The sequence below is a fragment of the Neomonachus schauinslandi genome, chromosome 7 (assembly GCF_002201575.2).
Source record: "Neomonachus schauinslandi chromosome 7, ASM220157v2, whole genome shotgun sequence".
NCBI classification, from domain to species: Eukaryota; Metazoa; Chordata; class Mammalia; order Carnivora; family Phocidae; genus Neomonachus; species Neomonachus schauinslandi.
In genome coordinates, this window is record NC_058409.1 from 112,873,011 (window position 1) to 112,891,113 (window position 18,103).

Genomic DNA, 18,103 nt, shown 5'->3' on the forward strand with positions numbered 1-18,103 from the left:
ACAGTCTTTAGTTTAAAATCTAATTTGTCTGCTGTAAGGATTGCCACCCCAGCTTTCTTTTGATGTCCATTAGCATGATAAATGGTTTTCCACTCCTTCACTTTCAGTCTGGAGGTGGCTTTGGGTCTAAAATGAGTCTCTTGCAGGGCCGCCTGTGTGGCTCAGTCGTTAAGCATCTGCCTTCAGCTCAGGTCATGGTCCCAGGGTCCTGGGATTGAGCCCCACATCAGGCTCCCTGCTCAGCGGGAGGCCTGCTTCTCCCCCTCCCACTCCCCCTGCTTGTGTTCCTGCTTTCGCTATCTCTCTCTGTCAAATGAATAAATAAAATCTTTAAAAAAATAAAAAATAAAATGAGTCTCTTGCAGACAGCATATTGATGGGTCTTATTTTTTTTATTCAGTCTGATACTCTGTGTCTTTTGATTGGGGCATTTAGCTCATTTACATTCAGAGTAACTATTGAAAGATATGAATTTAGTGCCATTGTATTACCTGTAAAGTCCCTGTTTCTGTAGACTGTCTCTGTTCCTTTCTGGTCTGTGTTACTCTCTTTGCTTAAAGGATCCCCTTTAATATTTCCTGCAGGGCTGGTTTAGTGATCACAAATCCTTTAATTTCTGTTTCTCCTGAAAGCTTTTTATCTCTCCTATTTTGATTGACAGCTTAGCTGGATACAGTATTCTTGGCTGCATATTTTTCTCATTTAGCAACTTGAATATATCATGCCAGTCCTTTCTAGCCCCCAGGCCTTTGTGGTTAGGTCTGCTACCAGTCTGATGTTTCTACCCTTGTAGATTATGGACCTCTTGTCCCTGAGCTGCTTGTCTCTGAGATTTGCAAGTTTCCTTATTATATGTTGAGGTGTTGACCTATTTTTATTCATTTTGAGGGGGGTTCTCTGTACATCCTGGACTTGAATGCCTGTTTCCTTCCCCAGATTAGGGAAGTTCTCTGCTATAATTTGCTTCAATATACCTTCTGCCCCCCAACCCCCAATTCTCTTTCCTCTTCTTCTGGGATCCCAATTATTCTAATATTGTTTCATTTTATGGTATCACTTATCTCTCAGATTCTCCCCTTGTGATCCAGTAGTTGTTTCTTTTTCTCAGCTTCTTTATTCTCCATCACTTTGTCTCCTATATCACTAAGTCTCTCTTTTGCTCATTTATCCTAGCAGTTAGAGCCTCCATTTTTTATTGCATTTCATTATAGCCTTTTTGATTTCAACTTGATTAGATTTTAGTTCTTTTATTTCTCCAGAAAGGGATTCTTTAGTGACTTCTATACTTTTTTCAAGCCCAGCTAATATCTGATATCTTTATAATCATTATTCTGAACTCTAGTTCTGACATCTTACTTATATCCATACTGATTAGGTCCCTGGCAGTCAGTACTGCCTCTTGTTCTCTTTTTTGAGGTGAGTTTTTCTATCTTGTCATTCTTGCAGAAAGTGGTCACTTTTCTATTTGTAGAGTTGCAGCTATTCTTTTCTTAGATATTTGGTTGAGTTTGTCGGTGTTCAGAATGATTTGATAGCTATCTAGCTGAATTCCTGGGACCAGATGAAACTAAGGTTTCCTATTCTTCCACCATCTTGGACTATTCTCCAGGCAATGTATTTATTACTAGCACATCCTCAATTTCCTCCTTTCTTTCCTCCCTTCCTTTTTTCTTCTTACCTTCTCCTTTCTCCTTCCTTCCCTCCCTCTTTTCTGCCCTTCCTCCATTCCTCCCTCCATCCTTCCAGCATTCTTCCCCCTGCTGGGGGGGTCCTCTTCTCCTCCTTTTCTGCTCTTCTTTTTTCTTTCTTATTTCTGTCTCTTTCTTTCTCTTGTCCTTCCATCCCTAGGACACAAAGGGAGCAAGACCCAATCCTGCCCTCACAGAGTTTACCTTCAAATGGAGACATTTCTCCTTTACAACCTTGTTTGTGGAACTTGCATAAAATAATCATATGTACACACCTCTTGTCTTCACACCAGAGTTTGAAAGCTATCTCTAGCCATGTACTTACAGCTATGGAAAACCGCTGAATGTTTTCATCCTCACAGTCTTGGATGACCTTATTCAGTCGATGGTTGTCATGGGATTCCCCATCAGTCACAATTACCATGACTTTTTTAACTCCCCTTCGGGCACCCCGGGCTTCAGTGAAAGCCTCCTTCCTGAAGTGATCACAGAGGAAAGAGAAGCAAATAAAATACCACCTCAAGGTTAGGCAAAGTGATAAACAAAAGAAAAACACTGACAACTCTAGTTAGAACAGTGCTGTCCTTCCACGATCAACATTCACAACCACTGTTCAAGCTGGGAGGCATGAAGATTGTTATTTGTAATAGTCTTAGATTTCTCCCAGATGATGAAGAAGTCACCATTTTAGTAATCATCACATATCCCATATACAAAGGGCAGCACTATTTCATTCTTTGGAAACTTCTCAGGGAAGGTATGACTGGAGCACACATCAGATCTGGAGAAGGTCAGATCTTAAATACTTGCTGAGCCACTCCTTTCTCTATAAACACTCCTCTTTTCTTCTGCTTTTGGCAGAAGCTTTTGCTTTGTCCTCACTTCCACCACATCTATTCTGACATTTATAGAACAGTCTGGAAATCCTCTGAGCTGAGGAGGGGAGCTGGGAGAAAACAGAATTTTGTATGGCTGGAATGCTTGAGAGTGCTCTTGGATATGGGGGAAAAATTGGACATAGTAATAAAAGACTGCTGATGGCTGTGGTCTGAGTCAGTGATAGAGCAGGGCTATGGGGGACAAGAGTGGATGGAGTAGCTATGAAAGGTTTGGTCTGAACTAGGTTTTAGGACACAGGCTGCTGGGGGTAGATGGAAGAAAGCAGCACAGAGAGAAAGGGAAAATGCTATAACCTAACTGCAAAGAAAGGAATTTTTTATTTAATTCAAAAAGCATTTATGGAAAGCAATGTAAGAGAGGGGAAATTAACAATTTTTGTTGTTTTGTGCTTCTACACACACACACACACACACACACACAGAGGCATATTTTCCCTCTATTATTTTCTTTCCCTTGCTCACTTTCCTTTCTGGAGGCAAGTACATTTTACTTAGGAATGAAACAATGAAAGGATTTCATATAATATTTTTTAGATCTTGGTATAAAATGCAGCAATAATTATACTGAATGGTCTATTTCAATATTTTTCTTTGGTCATGAGGACAAACAGCTGCAGTTTGGGATATGCCAAAAAAACATTTCTCTTAAACTAACCTCCCAAAGGGTTTGCACAATACACATTAGTTTTACTGTAGGTACACAATAAATATACACAATGGTGGGTATCTTGTGAGCAGGCTAAAAGATCCCGGTGATGTGGGCAAAGGGATTTTATCTCTGTTTATTTTCCTTTAAAAGTGCTAAATGTCAATATGACAAGATGTTAACAATTGTTGATTTGTTTGGTGAGTACATAGGATTTTGTTGTACTATTTTTTACATTTTTAATTTTTCTTACAATTTTCAAAATAAAGAAACTATTTTAAAAAGTTGGCCACTAGGGAACTGTGTATCTCTGCCCTCTACACTACGCAGATAGATTTTCTGACTTTATATGCACAAACAAAGGTGAAAACAGATGTTAAAGGCTAGTCTTTATTTTTTTATTATATATATATTTTAAAGATTTTATTTATTTATTTGAGAGAGAGAGAGAGAACAAGCAGGAGGAGCAACAGAGGGAGAGGGAGAAGCAGGCTCCCTGTCCAAGCAGAGCGCCCAATGTGGGACTCGATCCCAGGACCCTGGGATCATGACCTGAGCCAAAGGCAGATGCCCAACTGACTGAGCCACCGAGGTGCCCCAAAGGCTAGTCTTTAAATGAAGTTCAGAACATGAACTTATCATATAGGATTCTATCCTTTTTGCAGTCCTAACTCCTTAGAGGATCACCAAGACTTCCCAATTCTCTTAAAGATCCAGGCCATTACTGAATGAACCTCAACCAATGGAGATGATTAAAAGACATTTCTTAAAGAAAATCTGGTAAATCTAAACAGGGGTTGGTTTTATATAATGTAAGAGTAGCCACTGGCAGAACTCTTGAGTACACTCTTTCTGTTTCAAATATCTTCAGCAAATTGCCCTTTACTCCCAAATACTACTATCCAATGAAAATAGAAGTAAAGGATTCTAAAAAATGAAAAATATTTTTTGCAACTGGCCCTGCCTAAAAGGAATAGAGAACAATTAAAAATATGCTTCAGTGTGAAAAACTAATGTACAAGAAGGATACTTAGTAATACCATTATTGAGTTTTATTTATATACAAAACTCAATAAACTATGTGTCTGACAGCTAGACCCTTTGTGAAACATGTAGGCAAAAACCATATAGGGTCATGGAATTTAGAGTGTATTTATGCAGGAGCAAAGCAGCCAGAATATTTCTTCAGTTAGTTTTCAAAGATGAATATTCATTCTTAAGTGGTTGCCTTTGGAAAACACAGCTCCCTACAGGCTCAGAGCTTTCAAAGAACACTTTGATTTACTTTGAATGTGCAGTCACATTTAGTCAATTATTTAAGAGGGTGCATTCAGTACACCTCAACATGTGCACTCTTTGTGCATGCAAATTGGTGATCCTATAGGCAGGTAAATGTAAAATTACCCCATCTGTTTGTGGTTATTTTCTCTTGAGCCCCATATAACTAGAACCACATGCTTCTCTAACACTTACGAGTCTAAGGCTGCACATGAAATTTTAAATTTTTGAATATCCAACCCATTCTTTGGAATATCCATGTTAACTATTTTAACCCCCTTAAAATACTGATCTTAGCAGGCAGGTGAAATGAGAGCATGGCTAATTAGCTCTTTAAAATGAGATGAGAGTCCAGAAGTTGAAGACACTTAACAGAAGGATCCTTAATATTAGTCAAACTATTTATTAGATTTCCTGTGATTTTGGTATTGTTTAGAACCTTACTAGCTTTAAAGGCAACTTAGGAAGAAAATAGCAAGAGATAAGAGTTGAATGTAGTTGGGAAAAATATAGAAAAACTGTTTCACATTGTAATCAAAGGACAGTTCTGTAGCTTCTCATAGAATGAAGTTCAAACAGAGTGGATTATGTGTTCTCCATGGAGGTATAGGAGAAAGGAAGGGATGTAAATTAGAGGGAATTTGGAGAAAGGTAGAAAGAAAGAGTGCACAAATGATGAAGTTCTTGCAACTTCTTTTAATCTTTTCACTGAAAATGATTTCAAATACAGCAATATTGAATTTGACCTCTTAAAGACTCTTATGTGAGAGCTTCAATAACCCTAAATCAGGTACTGTAAAATTATGGACATACTAGGATATAAATATATATTGAGTAGAAGTGAATGAATATTAATCCTTTTTTTTAAAATGAGATTCCTAGAAGCTGTAAACAAAGAACAAAGGGAAAAGATATTCACTAATATTATGTCTTAGTACCCAAGAACATGATGCAGCAGACTACAGTAATTTTCTGATTTTTCCATCATTTCAACCTTTGGAATAAGAGGAAAGATATGAAGGGTGGGGAGACTATATTGTAGAAAAACTTGATCCTATAACTGTTAGTTAATCAGTGAGATCTAGTTTTAAAAAAAAGATGGCTTTAAATATTGCCAAGGTAAATGTTCAGTCGACACTCCAAAGGGCTTGATTGTGAGCAGTTATTTTTGCACAGTCCTTTACTTTGGTTTATTTTTTAATCCACATACCTGGCTGTGTCTATTCCAAGGGCTGTCATAGTCTGGCGGCCACCTCTCTGGATTATTTTATTTGCTGCAACAAGTACCTCTTCTGTTGATGAATACTTATTGAGGTTGAACTCATGGGTTACATTTTCTCCATACTGTACAATTCCAACCTGAAACACCAAGCCACTGTGAGTTATCCATTTAGCAATGTTCCGTTTTCAATTTTTTTTAGTTTAAACATGTAGATCAGATACACTTTTTTGTCTTTCAGATGAGTTTAAAAATTCATCAGTACACAAATCCTTCTATTTTGACAGCAATAATCATTGCCACTTGTGGATATTCACAGCCCAAAGAACAAGAATGATAGTGCTACTATTAAACTTCCCAAACATTGGTTTATATCTTCAATAGTTTCTACTGGATGACTCTGGCAGGCGTTGGTGGGTAGAAGGTGCTACACACTGACATGCTCTCTGCTTTCACAGAGTTTCTAAACTAGAGAGAGAGAGAGAGATTCAACACATGATCATTCCAGTGCATGTTCAACTGTGGAGAGGACTATAATGCTGTTTAGCAAGTAGAACCTAAGGCCCTACTTCAGAAGAGGCTCAGGGAAAGCCTCTTAGAAGTGATAATCAAGTTAAGACTGGAAGGTGCAAGGAGGGTGGAGACCTGTCCTGAATGGAGGCTAAGTGGGAGGATGGGGTCCACACGAGGGGAATCTGTACGTAAAGAAGATGAGATGAGCAAAAAGCAAGGGACGTCCTGAGAACCGAAAGGAGGTCAGTGATCCTGGACCAGGCTGTGAGGGTAAGTGAAACAAGATGAGGCTGGGTGAGTAATAAGCGGGGCATGTATCTGGGAAGGGCACATATGCACTTCAGGCTTTATCTAGTTCAGGCGTAGCTTCATTTCTCTCATGCCAGCCCTTCTCCCCACCATCCCTTTTCATGTTATCTGTCTTCCCTTTCTTTCTGACTTCCCCTTTCACTCTGTCCTTTGCACAGACTGGATAATTTGGGCAGCTAACTGCAAAGCCACCATAGAGTAAAATGATATAGAGGGTAAAGTGTCCCCAGATTTGATTTCCCTTGCTCCATATACCTCCCCTCTCCCCTAGAGACGCCCATTTTTCTTATCCTTTTTCTATACCTTTCCTTAAATGTTGATGTGAACCAATAGACTAATCTATATCAAGAATTGTGACTGGAGATAACTTTTTGTTTAATTTTCTCTACTCAAAATTCGAGATTCAGAGAATTCTATACCCAAAGGAATGTCTTTTTAATGTAGAAATCTGGGCACTACATTTCTTGGGTTGGGGAAGCGATTTGAGACAAGGTTGCCTTCTTTCCCAGGCAATTGTGTAGTTTGTCCATTGATAAAGTTGCCTCATGTTTGCTTCAGACCCATCCTATTTCCAAGTCTGCTCCTATTTCTAAGTGGCAGAGGGGATTGGCATCTACCTTCCAGCCTCCCTTGCAGATGTCACTGTTTCCAGAAATCTTCAGGCTTAATTATGTGTCTGATTTAAAGATACATTTCCACAGTTGTGTCTTTCTTCTTGGAAACCAGAAGTATACTCTGGCATTTTCAGAAACCAATAGGAGAACCTTCCAATTTAAAATAATCTTTATCATCTTTGAGCTACCTTCTAGAGTACTTTAGACATCGTGGACCAATTAAAGCCACTATACTTAAATAAGAGTAGTACTGTATATTTTTAATGCTTTTTAAAAAAAATTTTCCTAATTTATTCAGATTATAGTAACAGAAATTAGTACCACATTTTATAAATGAGGAATTTAAGTTTAAAATATTCCTCATGGTGAAGGGGCAGAGAAGGGTCTAGTCTAAGATCTGAGTCCCTTATCCCAGGGCTTTTTCCATCACTCTATTTCCTCTCTACAAAAATACACCTCCCTAAAGTGCCCGCATTCTCTGTCACCTCATCCTGCCAGTTTCTACTAAATGCTGCTATCATATCATTGCTACTTGATGAATTTAATGAGCTAGCTACCTAATTGAGATGCACTGGAGAATATAATAAAGCAAAGCAAAACAAACAAACAAACAGATCATATTTTAAAAATAGAACATATTAATCCTTCCTTAGAGTTGCTTAGTTGGGTATAGGATAAATAAGAAATAACGAGAAAGCATATTCAAGTGTAAGATAAAGTACATAATAGGCGGAGTGAACATGCAATCTGCTCAATTCATGTCCAGGATAACCCTGCTCTTCTATGAACATATCTTTCACTATCTATTCCAAGATTATGTGCTATTATAATTGGAATAAAGATGACGAGAAGTCCCTTTGGAAATAAAGTAGGCTACAACCAACTAATTATGCAAAAAATAATAAAATGAATGAGGACACACCTATAACTCCAATTCAGGCTATTTCTTTGAATTAAATGTTATGGATAGTTCTCTATTACTCTCCACAAAGATTTAAAAATATTATCCCAATAACCTTTATAGCTTTTAATTAATAATTCAGGGAGAAACTGAATAATTATTAAGAGAAACCATGAAGGCTTGACATTGTCTTTACATATATAAATATTCAATGTAAATAAAGGTAAAATGATTTTGCTACTTAGATAATCATTATGCCTGTTTTTGGGTATCAAAATGAATAAATGCCACTGTGGAAGTTAATTGCTCACCCATTCAGGACATCTTACAGAGTTGCTTTGTTTTTCTTTCCCTTTGTTTTTATTTGATTAAGCAGGAGACCAAAGAACTCTGAAAACCGTCATTCCTGTCATTATTCTTGGACATTTTACTACTTGGGTGAATCTACTGAACACCCTAATCTCTCATTTGGATAATCTATTGAATAGCCTAGTCTCTTATTTCTTTGACTTCCTCATCTTCAGTAATTTTTTCCTCTAGGTCACCTAATGCTGTCCACTCTCAAGGTCTTATCCTTGACCTTCTCAACAGGAAAAACTGCAGTACCTCCATCTCAATTTCAAGTGTTCGTCTGTCTGACCATTAACTTCAGCTCATTTACCTAGTATATCTAATTCATCAATTCCTTCACCACATCAAGACTTCCAATTAATTCAGAGATCGTACTATTTTTTTTTTAACTTAGCATAGATTTCATGGTCCATCACCACAATCATTTACTTGCAAACTTTAACTCCTTTAACCTTTTTTCCCCTCCATTAACTCACTTGGCTAACTTCCAACTCTGGTTAAGTCCAAATATCTTCTTTTCTTTGCGAGCTTCTGTGACACTAAATGTTTCTAGACAGAAATCACACAATTTATAGACTGGTCTCACTTTAAAGTTATGGCCATGAATCTCTAATGTGGTTGCACATAACACTGCCCAACAGTCCTACTCCTTGGTACTAATGAGTGCACTTTGCTCCCATTTATTGAGTTCAATCGAATTCTAGTCATAAGCTATTAACTGCTCAGGAAAAAGAGAGTATCACACTGATACATGGGGAGGAGGTCACATGAAAAGAGATATAATTTATGCCAATTAAACAAGGCTGCTTTGTGCCATAATATTTGACATTTGCAACATACTTTGCATATCTTATAAAACCTTCTGTGAACTATTGGATTATCTGCACACCAGGAATAGCAGAAAAATTTTAGCCCCTTGGTAAGTCAGAAATCAGTGCTTTATATCATTTCTCCCTCCCTTAGGTCTGGTTTCCCAGACACAAACCCTGAGAAAATGAGCCAAGTGACAGTGATTTACTAAGGAGTGCTTTTAAAAGAAAATAGTAAGAGATTTGGGGAGCGAAACAGTAGCAACTGAGGACAACCAAGGGTGTGATTTCAGGTGAAATCAAGACCTCAGGCTGATCTGGAAGGGGAGCTCCAAGTTGAGTCAAGGGACTGATCTTTCCCTGCCTGGACTCAGACATCGTCTATGGAGCCGGGCGAGGGGTGAGGAGGGAGAAAATTTCCAGGCACTTCTGGCTCTTTCAGCCTCTGGGGCAAAGCAGCTCTAGCAGTCCAAGGGCAGTCAGCCATTTGAAGAGACCCTCAGGTGGAGTTGTTAGAAGCAAAGTATGAAGAAAGGGTGAGGCAACTGGCAGTTATAAGTTCTCTAAAGAATAAACTTATGGAATTGAGATATATGTTAAGTCGGTAGAGAAAGGGAGAGAGGGAAAAGATATAAAGCACTGATTTCTGACTTAACAAGGGGCTAACATTTTTCTTCTATTCCTGGTGTCCAGATAATCCAATAGTTCATAGAAGGTTTTATAAGATATGTAAAGTATGTTGCAAATGTCAAATATTATGGCACAAAGCAGCCTTGTTTAATTGGCATAAATTCTACCTCTTTTCCTGTGAGCTATTATCCCTGTTTCTGAATTTCTTCATTGGCCCAGACAAGACCTCACTGCCTTGAACCTGGACTGTGGCAATTGTTGGTCTCTCTGCTCTTGCTCTCCCTCAGATTTCCATTCTCCTCAGCTCCATCTACATATTCATGGAAGATTAACTGTCTTGAAATTCTGCTTTTATGACATAACTTCCTTCTTCAAAAATCTCTAGTAACTCTTCATTGCCTACTACATCAATGACTTTGAAATATACTTTAAAAGAGAATTTTTATTCTACTTAAGATGGAAAACAGATAAAACTTCAAGGTGCTCCTTGAAATACTAGACCTGTACGGTAAAATTCAGTTTTCTTTCCCTGACCCGCAGTCACTCAACAGCCTGACTGCACCTTCTTTGTTCCCCCTCAACTCTAGGGTTCCCCAGTCCGAGTGCTGTCCCTACCCTTTCTCATCCCTCCCATAAAACTAAATTTTTACTACCCATTCTGGAAGATTCAATTCAAGTTTCACTTTCTCTGCAAAACTTTCCCCACCTAATCACCAATCTAGATAATACTGATCTTCCGCTTCTCTGAGCCCTGAGGCAAACTTGTCTGTTTTGCTTGTGTGAGTACAGCATTCTTCTCAACTGCTTTGTATGTGTGCTTTATCTCCCCAACTACATTATATGTTCGAGAGGGGCAAGGAGGGGTAAAGAGCATGGACTATGTCACAGCTTTTGGTATTCTCTTATCCCACGCCACTGCTTTGCTTTGCTTACAGTTGACCTGCATACATTCTTACTAGATGACTGTAACATTTCACATAAGCAAGTAGAAAATTGAGATAGCAGGGAAATAATGATAAGCAGAAGAAGAGAGACAAAAAGAAGTGTGGGAATGAGAAGACTGGGCAGTAGAAACTCAAATCTCAGGGAAATGACCCAGTGTAGGTCCCTGGCTGATACTGGGCTGCATATTTCCTTAGGAACCAGGCAGAGTAAGACCTGTTGTGCCTTCCCCATAAAAAGAGTTCCATTTATTGATTTTGATCACAGGAAAATGATCAAATCACAAAACAAACATAACTAATGCTTTGCTGAGTATTGATGAGACTCAGTGAATAAAAAGTTTCAGTCCCAGCTTAGTGTATAATTTAAGGCAGGTAAAACAGATTCATACTAGCACCCTGTGTATATATGCATATGCAACAGACTCAAATAAAGGTCATGATTAAATAGCAAGATAAAAAGTGAGCCAAGTGATGAACACACACTGAAGGAGGCTGGAGGAGAGAAGCACAAGCACATTTACTGTCTTGCATTGAAAGGCCTCATGGAGGGAAGAAGATGTAGCCTCCTAAGTGAGAACCCCAGGTAAAGAACAGACAATGGGTCATGAATGTAGAATGGGAGAAAGCAAAGCTGTCTGGAGCTTGGAAAATATGTCAAAAATGATGAGGAATTGAAATCATTCTAGAAATTGAGAAAAGTAAAACAGCCAATAATCATCATATTTGACTTGAAGCAGTCAGTTGCTTCAGTTGTTGGAATGATACAAGAACCAGAGGGTAGAAATTAAGTAGAACACTGTTGAAGAGTAATGGGGATGAAAAGATTCTAGGCATGTTTGCTAAATGGAAATAAGTAAGCAGGGATGGCAGCTAAAAGAAGCAATAGGTTCGATGTGAACTTTAAGAGAAAATGGAGAAAAAAGTAGCTTATGACCTCAGTAAGAGTACAGGAAGATAGTAACAACACTCATAAGGAGTGGATGAATCCCAAGTAGAACGGTTGCTTTCAGAGACACCTGGAAAGGAAGCCTTTACTTCCTAGGGAGATACAGTTTGAACTTCCTGATTAAGTAGAACAAAAGATATAGGTATGTAATTATAATCTAAGGCCAAAGAGAACTAAGATTCAGGCTAGAGAATAAATCAGGCACACAATGGCTGAGGATTCTGTTACATGAACCAGAGGTTTGTAACACTGATTCAAACCCTCCATTTAAACATGAGATTTATAATCCTTCTTCAGCTAAGCCATGAACTAATATTCCCTTACCCCTTTCCTAGGGAGTACTAGCATCCTTTTGTATGTTACTAGGTATGATATTTAAAGAGTTCCATGGTCAAGTAAACTTGGAAAACAATGGGTAACACAAAGTTAACATGTATCTTTACAGCAGGACCCCCTTCTACACCCTCTCTGTCTCTCTGTTTTTATCTTTTTTGTCTGCCTCTCTTTCTCCCTTTGCTATTTATATTAACTAAAAAAAAAAAAAATCCACAAAGTTCGAATGCAAAAGACCAAGGCTTTCTCTTACTCCTGTCCCCAGTTGCTCTACTCTGACTCATAAGCAAATTCTTTTGAAAGTGCTCTCAGAGGGCGCCTGGGTGGCTCAGTTGGTTGGGTGGCTGCCTTCAGCTCAGGTCATGATCCTGGAGTCCCTGGATGGAGTCCCGCATTGGGCTCCCTGCTCGGCGGGGAGTCTGCTTCTCTCTCTGACCCTAACCCCTCTCATGTGCTCTCTCTCATTCTCTCTCTCTCAAATAAATAAATAAAAATCTTTAAAAATAAAAAAAAGAAAAAAAGAAAAAAGAAAGTGCTCTCAGAGAGGGGCCTGGGTGGCTCAGTCAGTTGGCTGACTGACTCTTGGTTTCAGTTGGGGTCTTGATCTCACGGTTGTGAGACTGAGCCCTGCATTGGGTTCCATGCTTAACTGGGAGTCTGCTTGAGATTCTCTCTCTCCCTCCACCCCTGCCCTCCTCTCTAAAATAATAAATAAATAATTCTTTAAAAAAAAATGAAAGTGCTCTCAGAATCTCTGATATGAAAACATGAATTGTGAATCATGAATTGGAAGACCTGGTATATTTTATTCTTATTTAAGGGAATATTTTTGGGAGAAACATATTCAATACCTCACGTCAAGCAACATAGTTTGGAAAACATTTCTTTACAATACTGAGTTACCTACTTGTAAAGATCAATTAATTGTTCTGCCTTATTCACCTCTGTTATAGTCATGATACAATATCATGTGCTGCAGTTATGCAAAAATGAGATTTTATCTCATTTCTAAGTTGGAAGTCTTTTGGATTCAGGGACAAAGTTTTAGTTTTGTGGGGTTTTTTTTAATTTTTTAAACTGCCCATGACAGCTAGCATAATATTTGATCAATAAAATACTTCATATATATATCTGCCAAATTACAATGAATTAATTATCTAAGTGGCCTTCTTTTGGGGGGTAGAGAAGAAAGAGGAGGAAAATGAATGTGAGAAATATAAAAGAAATCACTGTAAGGAGGGCCTTCTGATTTTTCTTTCATGAAACTTCAAGTCACAACAGAATGACAAAGAAGTTTAAGAAAGAGAAGTGTGTAAAATAGCTATTAAGTGTATTAAGTCAAAGAGCTATGAAGGAATGGAATTATTTTCTCATTTAGAGTTGTATTATTACTTTGTATTATTAAGTCAATGTTCTATCAGCAGTACCTAAATTTTAATTTCTAGCACAAACTAAGTTTCTGGGCTTTCATTCAACAATTAACATTATCAACTCAATGGTTTCTTTAGGGGAATAATGATAGGGTAAAACAATGGAGTTTTCAGTGTAAGATGCACAATTGCTTAACATGAAAAGACCTCAGGCTTTGTGTCTGGCCAATTTTATATTTCCTTTTACCAAACTATGGTACAAAAGCCCTGCCCTATAATATGCTTCTAATGTAATCAAGTCAGAGTATGATGTGGTAATAATACAGATTGTAGTCCGAGTGAACCATCATCATGGACCATTCTGAGGCTATTTTAGCTGAAACTAGGCTTAACCTCTTGTCACTATGGAGAGGGACATAAATGTGACTGGTTCCCAAGGAGATGAAATGAGTTCTCAGAAGCATAAAATTGATAGATGATAGATATAAGTTCTAGGAAAAGGGTGTCTTTAGCTGCCCTCTTGAATGCTGTTGCAATGAAACTCATCCAAGTTCAAAAATGCAAAGATAGGAGAGTAAAAGTAAAGTTCCAAGGAGAGAGAAGACTGTGGCAGAAATCAGGATGAGAGGTGAATGGGGCTGGGGAGGGAACACCTGCAAAGAAAAGCCTGAAATCTAATGTAAAGGGATGTCTGGGGGAGTCCCCACAAACAAGCACTTCTAGCTCGATGACTTCATGACGTGAAGTGAGAGAAAGAGGTCATTACAGCAATGGTTTTTAACACAAGGAGAAAAATTCCAGCAATGACATTTTTCCAACCCAAATGATTTATCTCCTATGTGCTTGGCAACACATAAAACTCCAAATTGTAGTCCATAAATAAAAGGTTTAAGGCACGATGCTGTCAAAGTGGAATTCACAGTCTGCCAGGAGAGACAGACACATGAAGCAAAAAGTAGTGCTACCAATTGATGAGAGCAATAAGTGAAGGGTGAGCACAAGGTACGGGAACATGAGAGGAGAAAGAATTGTTCATGGGAAGCAGGGGCAGAAAGATCATGGAAAGTGACAGAGCAAGTGACATTGGAACTGAGTCTATGAAGTTTACCTAGCACCTAGGGCCTGGGGTGGAGAAGGGCACTCTGGGTGGAGGGACTCGTGGACACTGATGATGTGTTCAGGGATGGCCGGGGGGGTGGGAGTGGCTGCAGGGCAAGAAGGGAGGCAAAAAGACACCAGGGAGGCAGGGGGCAGCAGGAATGACTGGTGCCATATAATCCACTGGAGAGCTTGGATATTATTTAGCAGGTGAAGATAGGCGATTTTTTATCCAGGGAAATGCTATAATCTGAAAAGATCTGGAAAGATAACTCAGGTGAGTTATGGATGGAGGTAGGAGAAAATGGAGACTGGGTGGTTAGTGATAGAGAAGATTCACCTCATTCACAGCACCACTGTCAGAAAGTACAGCCTGATTGACAAGGATATGGCTGCAAGGCGCAGTCAGGCTTCTTTTCAGACTTCAAAACAATGAATCAGGCCTCATATTTAAGGCTTCTAGGGAAATGGCCATAAAATGCGCAGTAAAAAGAAAGATAAATAATATTCCTAAAATTTAATTAATTTCTCTTTCACTTTGCCTGGTTTAATGTTATGCTATACTCTTGATAGCAACAATCTAGACATTGTTCCATTAGTATATTTCACTTTTATATCAAGCCTCACAATTTACTGGTTTTATTTAGGGTAATGCACTTGTATTTGGCATATTTATATCATTCTCATTTATTATTAAAAGCAATGTTATGTTTAGGTATTGAGGATCAATAAGACCTCCATAATGTTTATACCATCATATCTTTTACGGCAAGCTCAGAGTGTTTCAGGTTTGTTTTTATAGGCGGTTTTTTAAAAGGCAATTTTATAGCCTTTACTCTGTCTTGGATAAAAAATTGGTTTACAAAATTTCCTTCACTGTGTTTGCAAAAGTCTTAATGTGACCACACAGAAACATGGAAGAAATTTTGAGTAACTATTTGGAGTTGATCTTTTTGTCATTATGCTGCATTCTACTAATGTATACTAATTGTCATATAGAAACTTTATTTTTTTAAGTTTTTTATTTTAATTCCACTTAGTTAACATGCAAGTTATGTTATATTAGTTTCAGGTGTACAATATGGTGTGATTCAACATTTCCATACATCATTCTGTGCTCATCACAAGTGCACTCCTTAATGCAAGCTTTTTTATTTGTTTTCCTTCCTTCCTCCCTTCCTTCCTATCTTTGCTTTTTTCTTTGTTGTGTTGATAATTACTTGCACATCTTTGCAACTATCTTTCAATACATGCAATTACTAAATGACAAATCTATGACTGTAGAGAATAGGCTATCATATTTCATCTTTACCTGTTGTACTAAGTGTACGACTGTAACCAATATAATAAACAAGAACTCTGAGGTAGAGTCAGAATGTAAATTTTTTTGGCTCATAATCCCTTTAAAACTTATCTAGGGTGAAGTTCTTCCGTTATCCCTGGATAGAAAGATAAATGTCTTATTCTTTGTTTTAAAATAGCTATTAAAAAAAAAAAGACCTATAAAATTTGACCAGTAAGCAACACAGGTTTGAACTGTGTGGGTCCACTGATACATGACTTTTTTTTTTGGTAAATACAGTGTAGTACTGTAAATGTGTTTTCTCTGCCTTATGATTTTCTTAATCACATTTTCTTTTCTCTAGCTTATTTTATTGTAAGAATATGGTATATAATATGTATAACATATACAATATGTGTTCATCCATTCCTTGTGTTATTGGTAGGGCTTCCAGTCAACAGTGGGCTATTAGAAGTTAAGTTCTCAGGGAGTCAAAAGTTACATGCAGACTTTTAACTATGCAGGGAGTCAGTGCCCCTAACCTTCACATTGTTCTAGGGTCAACTGTATTTTAATTTAGTTGTGCCACATGAAATTTCTGTATTTGTAGGTAGAAAATGATCAAATAGCAACAATTTCATATGCTTCAACCTAAATTAAAACAAACTCAAGAAGACAAAATATCAAAGTTGATTTATAGTTAAATTTTCTCTCCTCCCCTTACTAAGGCTTACAGGGGGTGAGAAGCATGTAGTTGAGAAAGGGGCACAATTGGCTGTTTCTTTGTTTCTTTACTCATCTTCCCTTAGATCATTAACTATAGTTTCTGACCTCTCCAGGGACAGGGGTAGGGGAGATGTATAAAGGATACAGGAATTCTTACTTGACTGGTGCTATCCTGAGATAGATCGGGTGCTACCAGGTGATAACAGCCTTCTTGTGGGTTCTCTCTAGATTTCCCTTTACTTACATCCTTGTCTGAGTGAATATATTTCCCTACTGCAGTCCTAGACATGAGGGATGTCTTCTGCTTTTCTGTGCAGAAGAAGCCTCTGCTCACCTCCAGGAGAGTCTGTGGACAGGACCTAGCACGGTTCCATGATGATTCATAAACACACACATTCTTTGTACTGACAGACGCTGGGCCTGCAGGCCAATTCCATGGCAGCTACCTCTCATCTGATTGCCTGTCAGGAGCTGGTCAGCTGCTATGTCGCCCGTTAGGTATTTCAGGCAAAGGTCAGGCGCTAGTCAAGTTGTGTCCCAACTTTAGTGGACACACCAAGCTCACTGTATGATCCCACTGAAGCCTTTCTCACTAGGCTCTTCACAAATCCCCTCAACTCCATTCTTAATTCCTTTATACCTTTGAGGTGGGTGAGGAGTCTAAGAATTCACCATCCAGCTCTTAGCTTTCTATCTGTAGTCTCTCTCACAATTTATTTTTGTATCTTCTCCTTTCAGGAATGAAGGCGGGGAGGATAAGTAATTGACCTGCTCCGTTTCTGAGCTGGGCTGGTTCACCCTCCTTAGGCAACCTGGTGGTCCCCGGCTCCCAGGAGGAGGTCGCCATATTGAAGCCCAACTTGGTGCGCACACCCCATCAGCATAGCGCACTACAGCCCAGACCTCCTGGGCTCAAGTGATCCTCCTGCCTCATCCTCCCGAGTAGCTGGGGCTACAGGTGCGTGCCACCGCGTCCGGCGGAGGATAAGTCCTTGGGAGGAAAAATTCCAGAAGCAAATTCTGTCAATCTTCGGGCAGAATTGGGTGCTTTAATTGAAAACAAACAAAAACAAAAACAAAAACAAAAGACAAAACAATCCAAACTTATTTAAATTATGTTACCATCAGTCAGGGGAAAAAATGGTTGTTAGAGAATTACTATAAGACCACATGAGAGATAACCATACTTTTCTGTACACATTTCTTTGAAGAGCAAGTATTTTTCCAAAATTTCTATGAACAAATTTCTTTTCTGAATCCACTGAAGGAAGGTCAATTTTTTTTTTAAAGATTTTATTTATTTATTTGACAGAGAGAGAGCACAAGTAGGCAGAGTGACAGGCAGATGGAGAGGGAGAAACAGGCTCTCTGCCGTGCAGGGAGCCGGATGCGGGGCTCGATCCCAAGACCCCAGGATCATGACCCAAGCCAAAAGCAGCAGCTCAACGGACTGAGCCACCCAGGCGCCCCGGAAGGTCAAATTTTAAAGGGAGCTTAAATGTGTTACACTTAAAACCTTATTAAATACAGTTTAGCAAAATTGATGG

General features: G+C 38.6%; 1 protein-coding gene across 1 annotated transcript in view; it reads right to left on the reverse strand.

The window, feature by feature from the left end:
- The window catches only part of ITGA1 (integrin subunit alpha 1), a 115,872-nt gene that overhangs the window by 75,683 nt on the left and 22,086 nt on the right, over positions 1-18,103 (reverse strand). Inside the window, exons 8-9 of the mRNA XM_021695399.1 lie at positions 5,722-5,870; positions 2,014-2,164 (exon numbers count right to left, since the gene is read on the reverse strand). Of these exons, the coding sequence (XP_021551074.1) occupies positions 2,014-2,164; positions 5,722-5,870 (300 nt within the window). The remainder of the gene's footprint in view (positions 1-2,013; positions 2,165-5,721; positions 5,871-18,103) is intronic.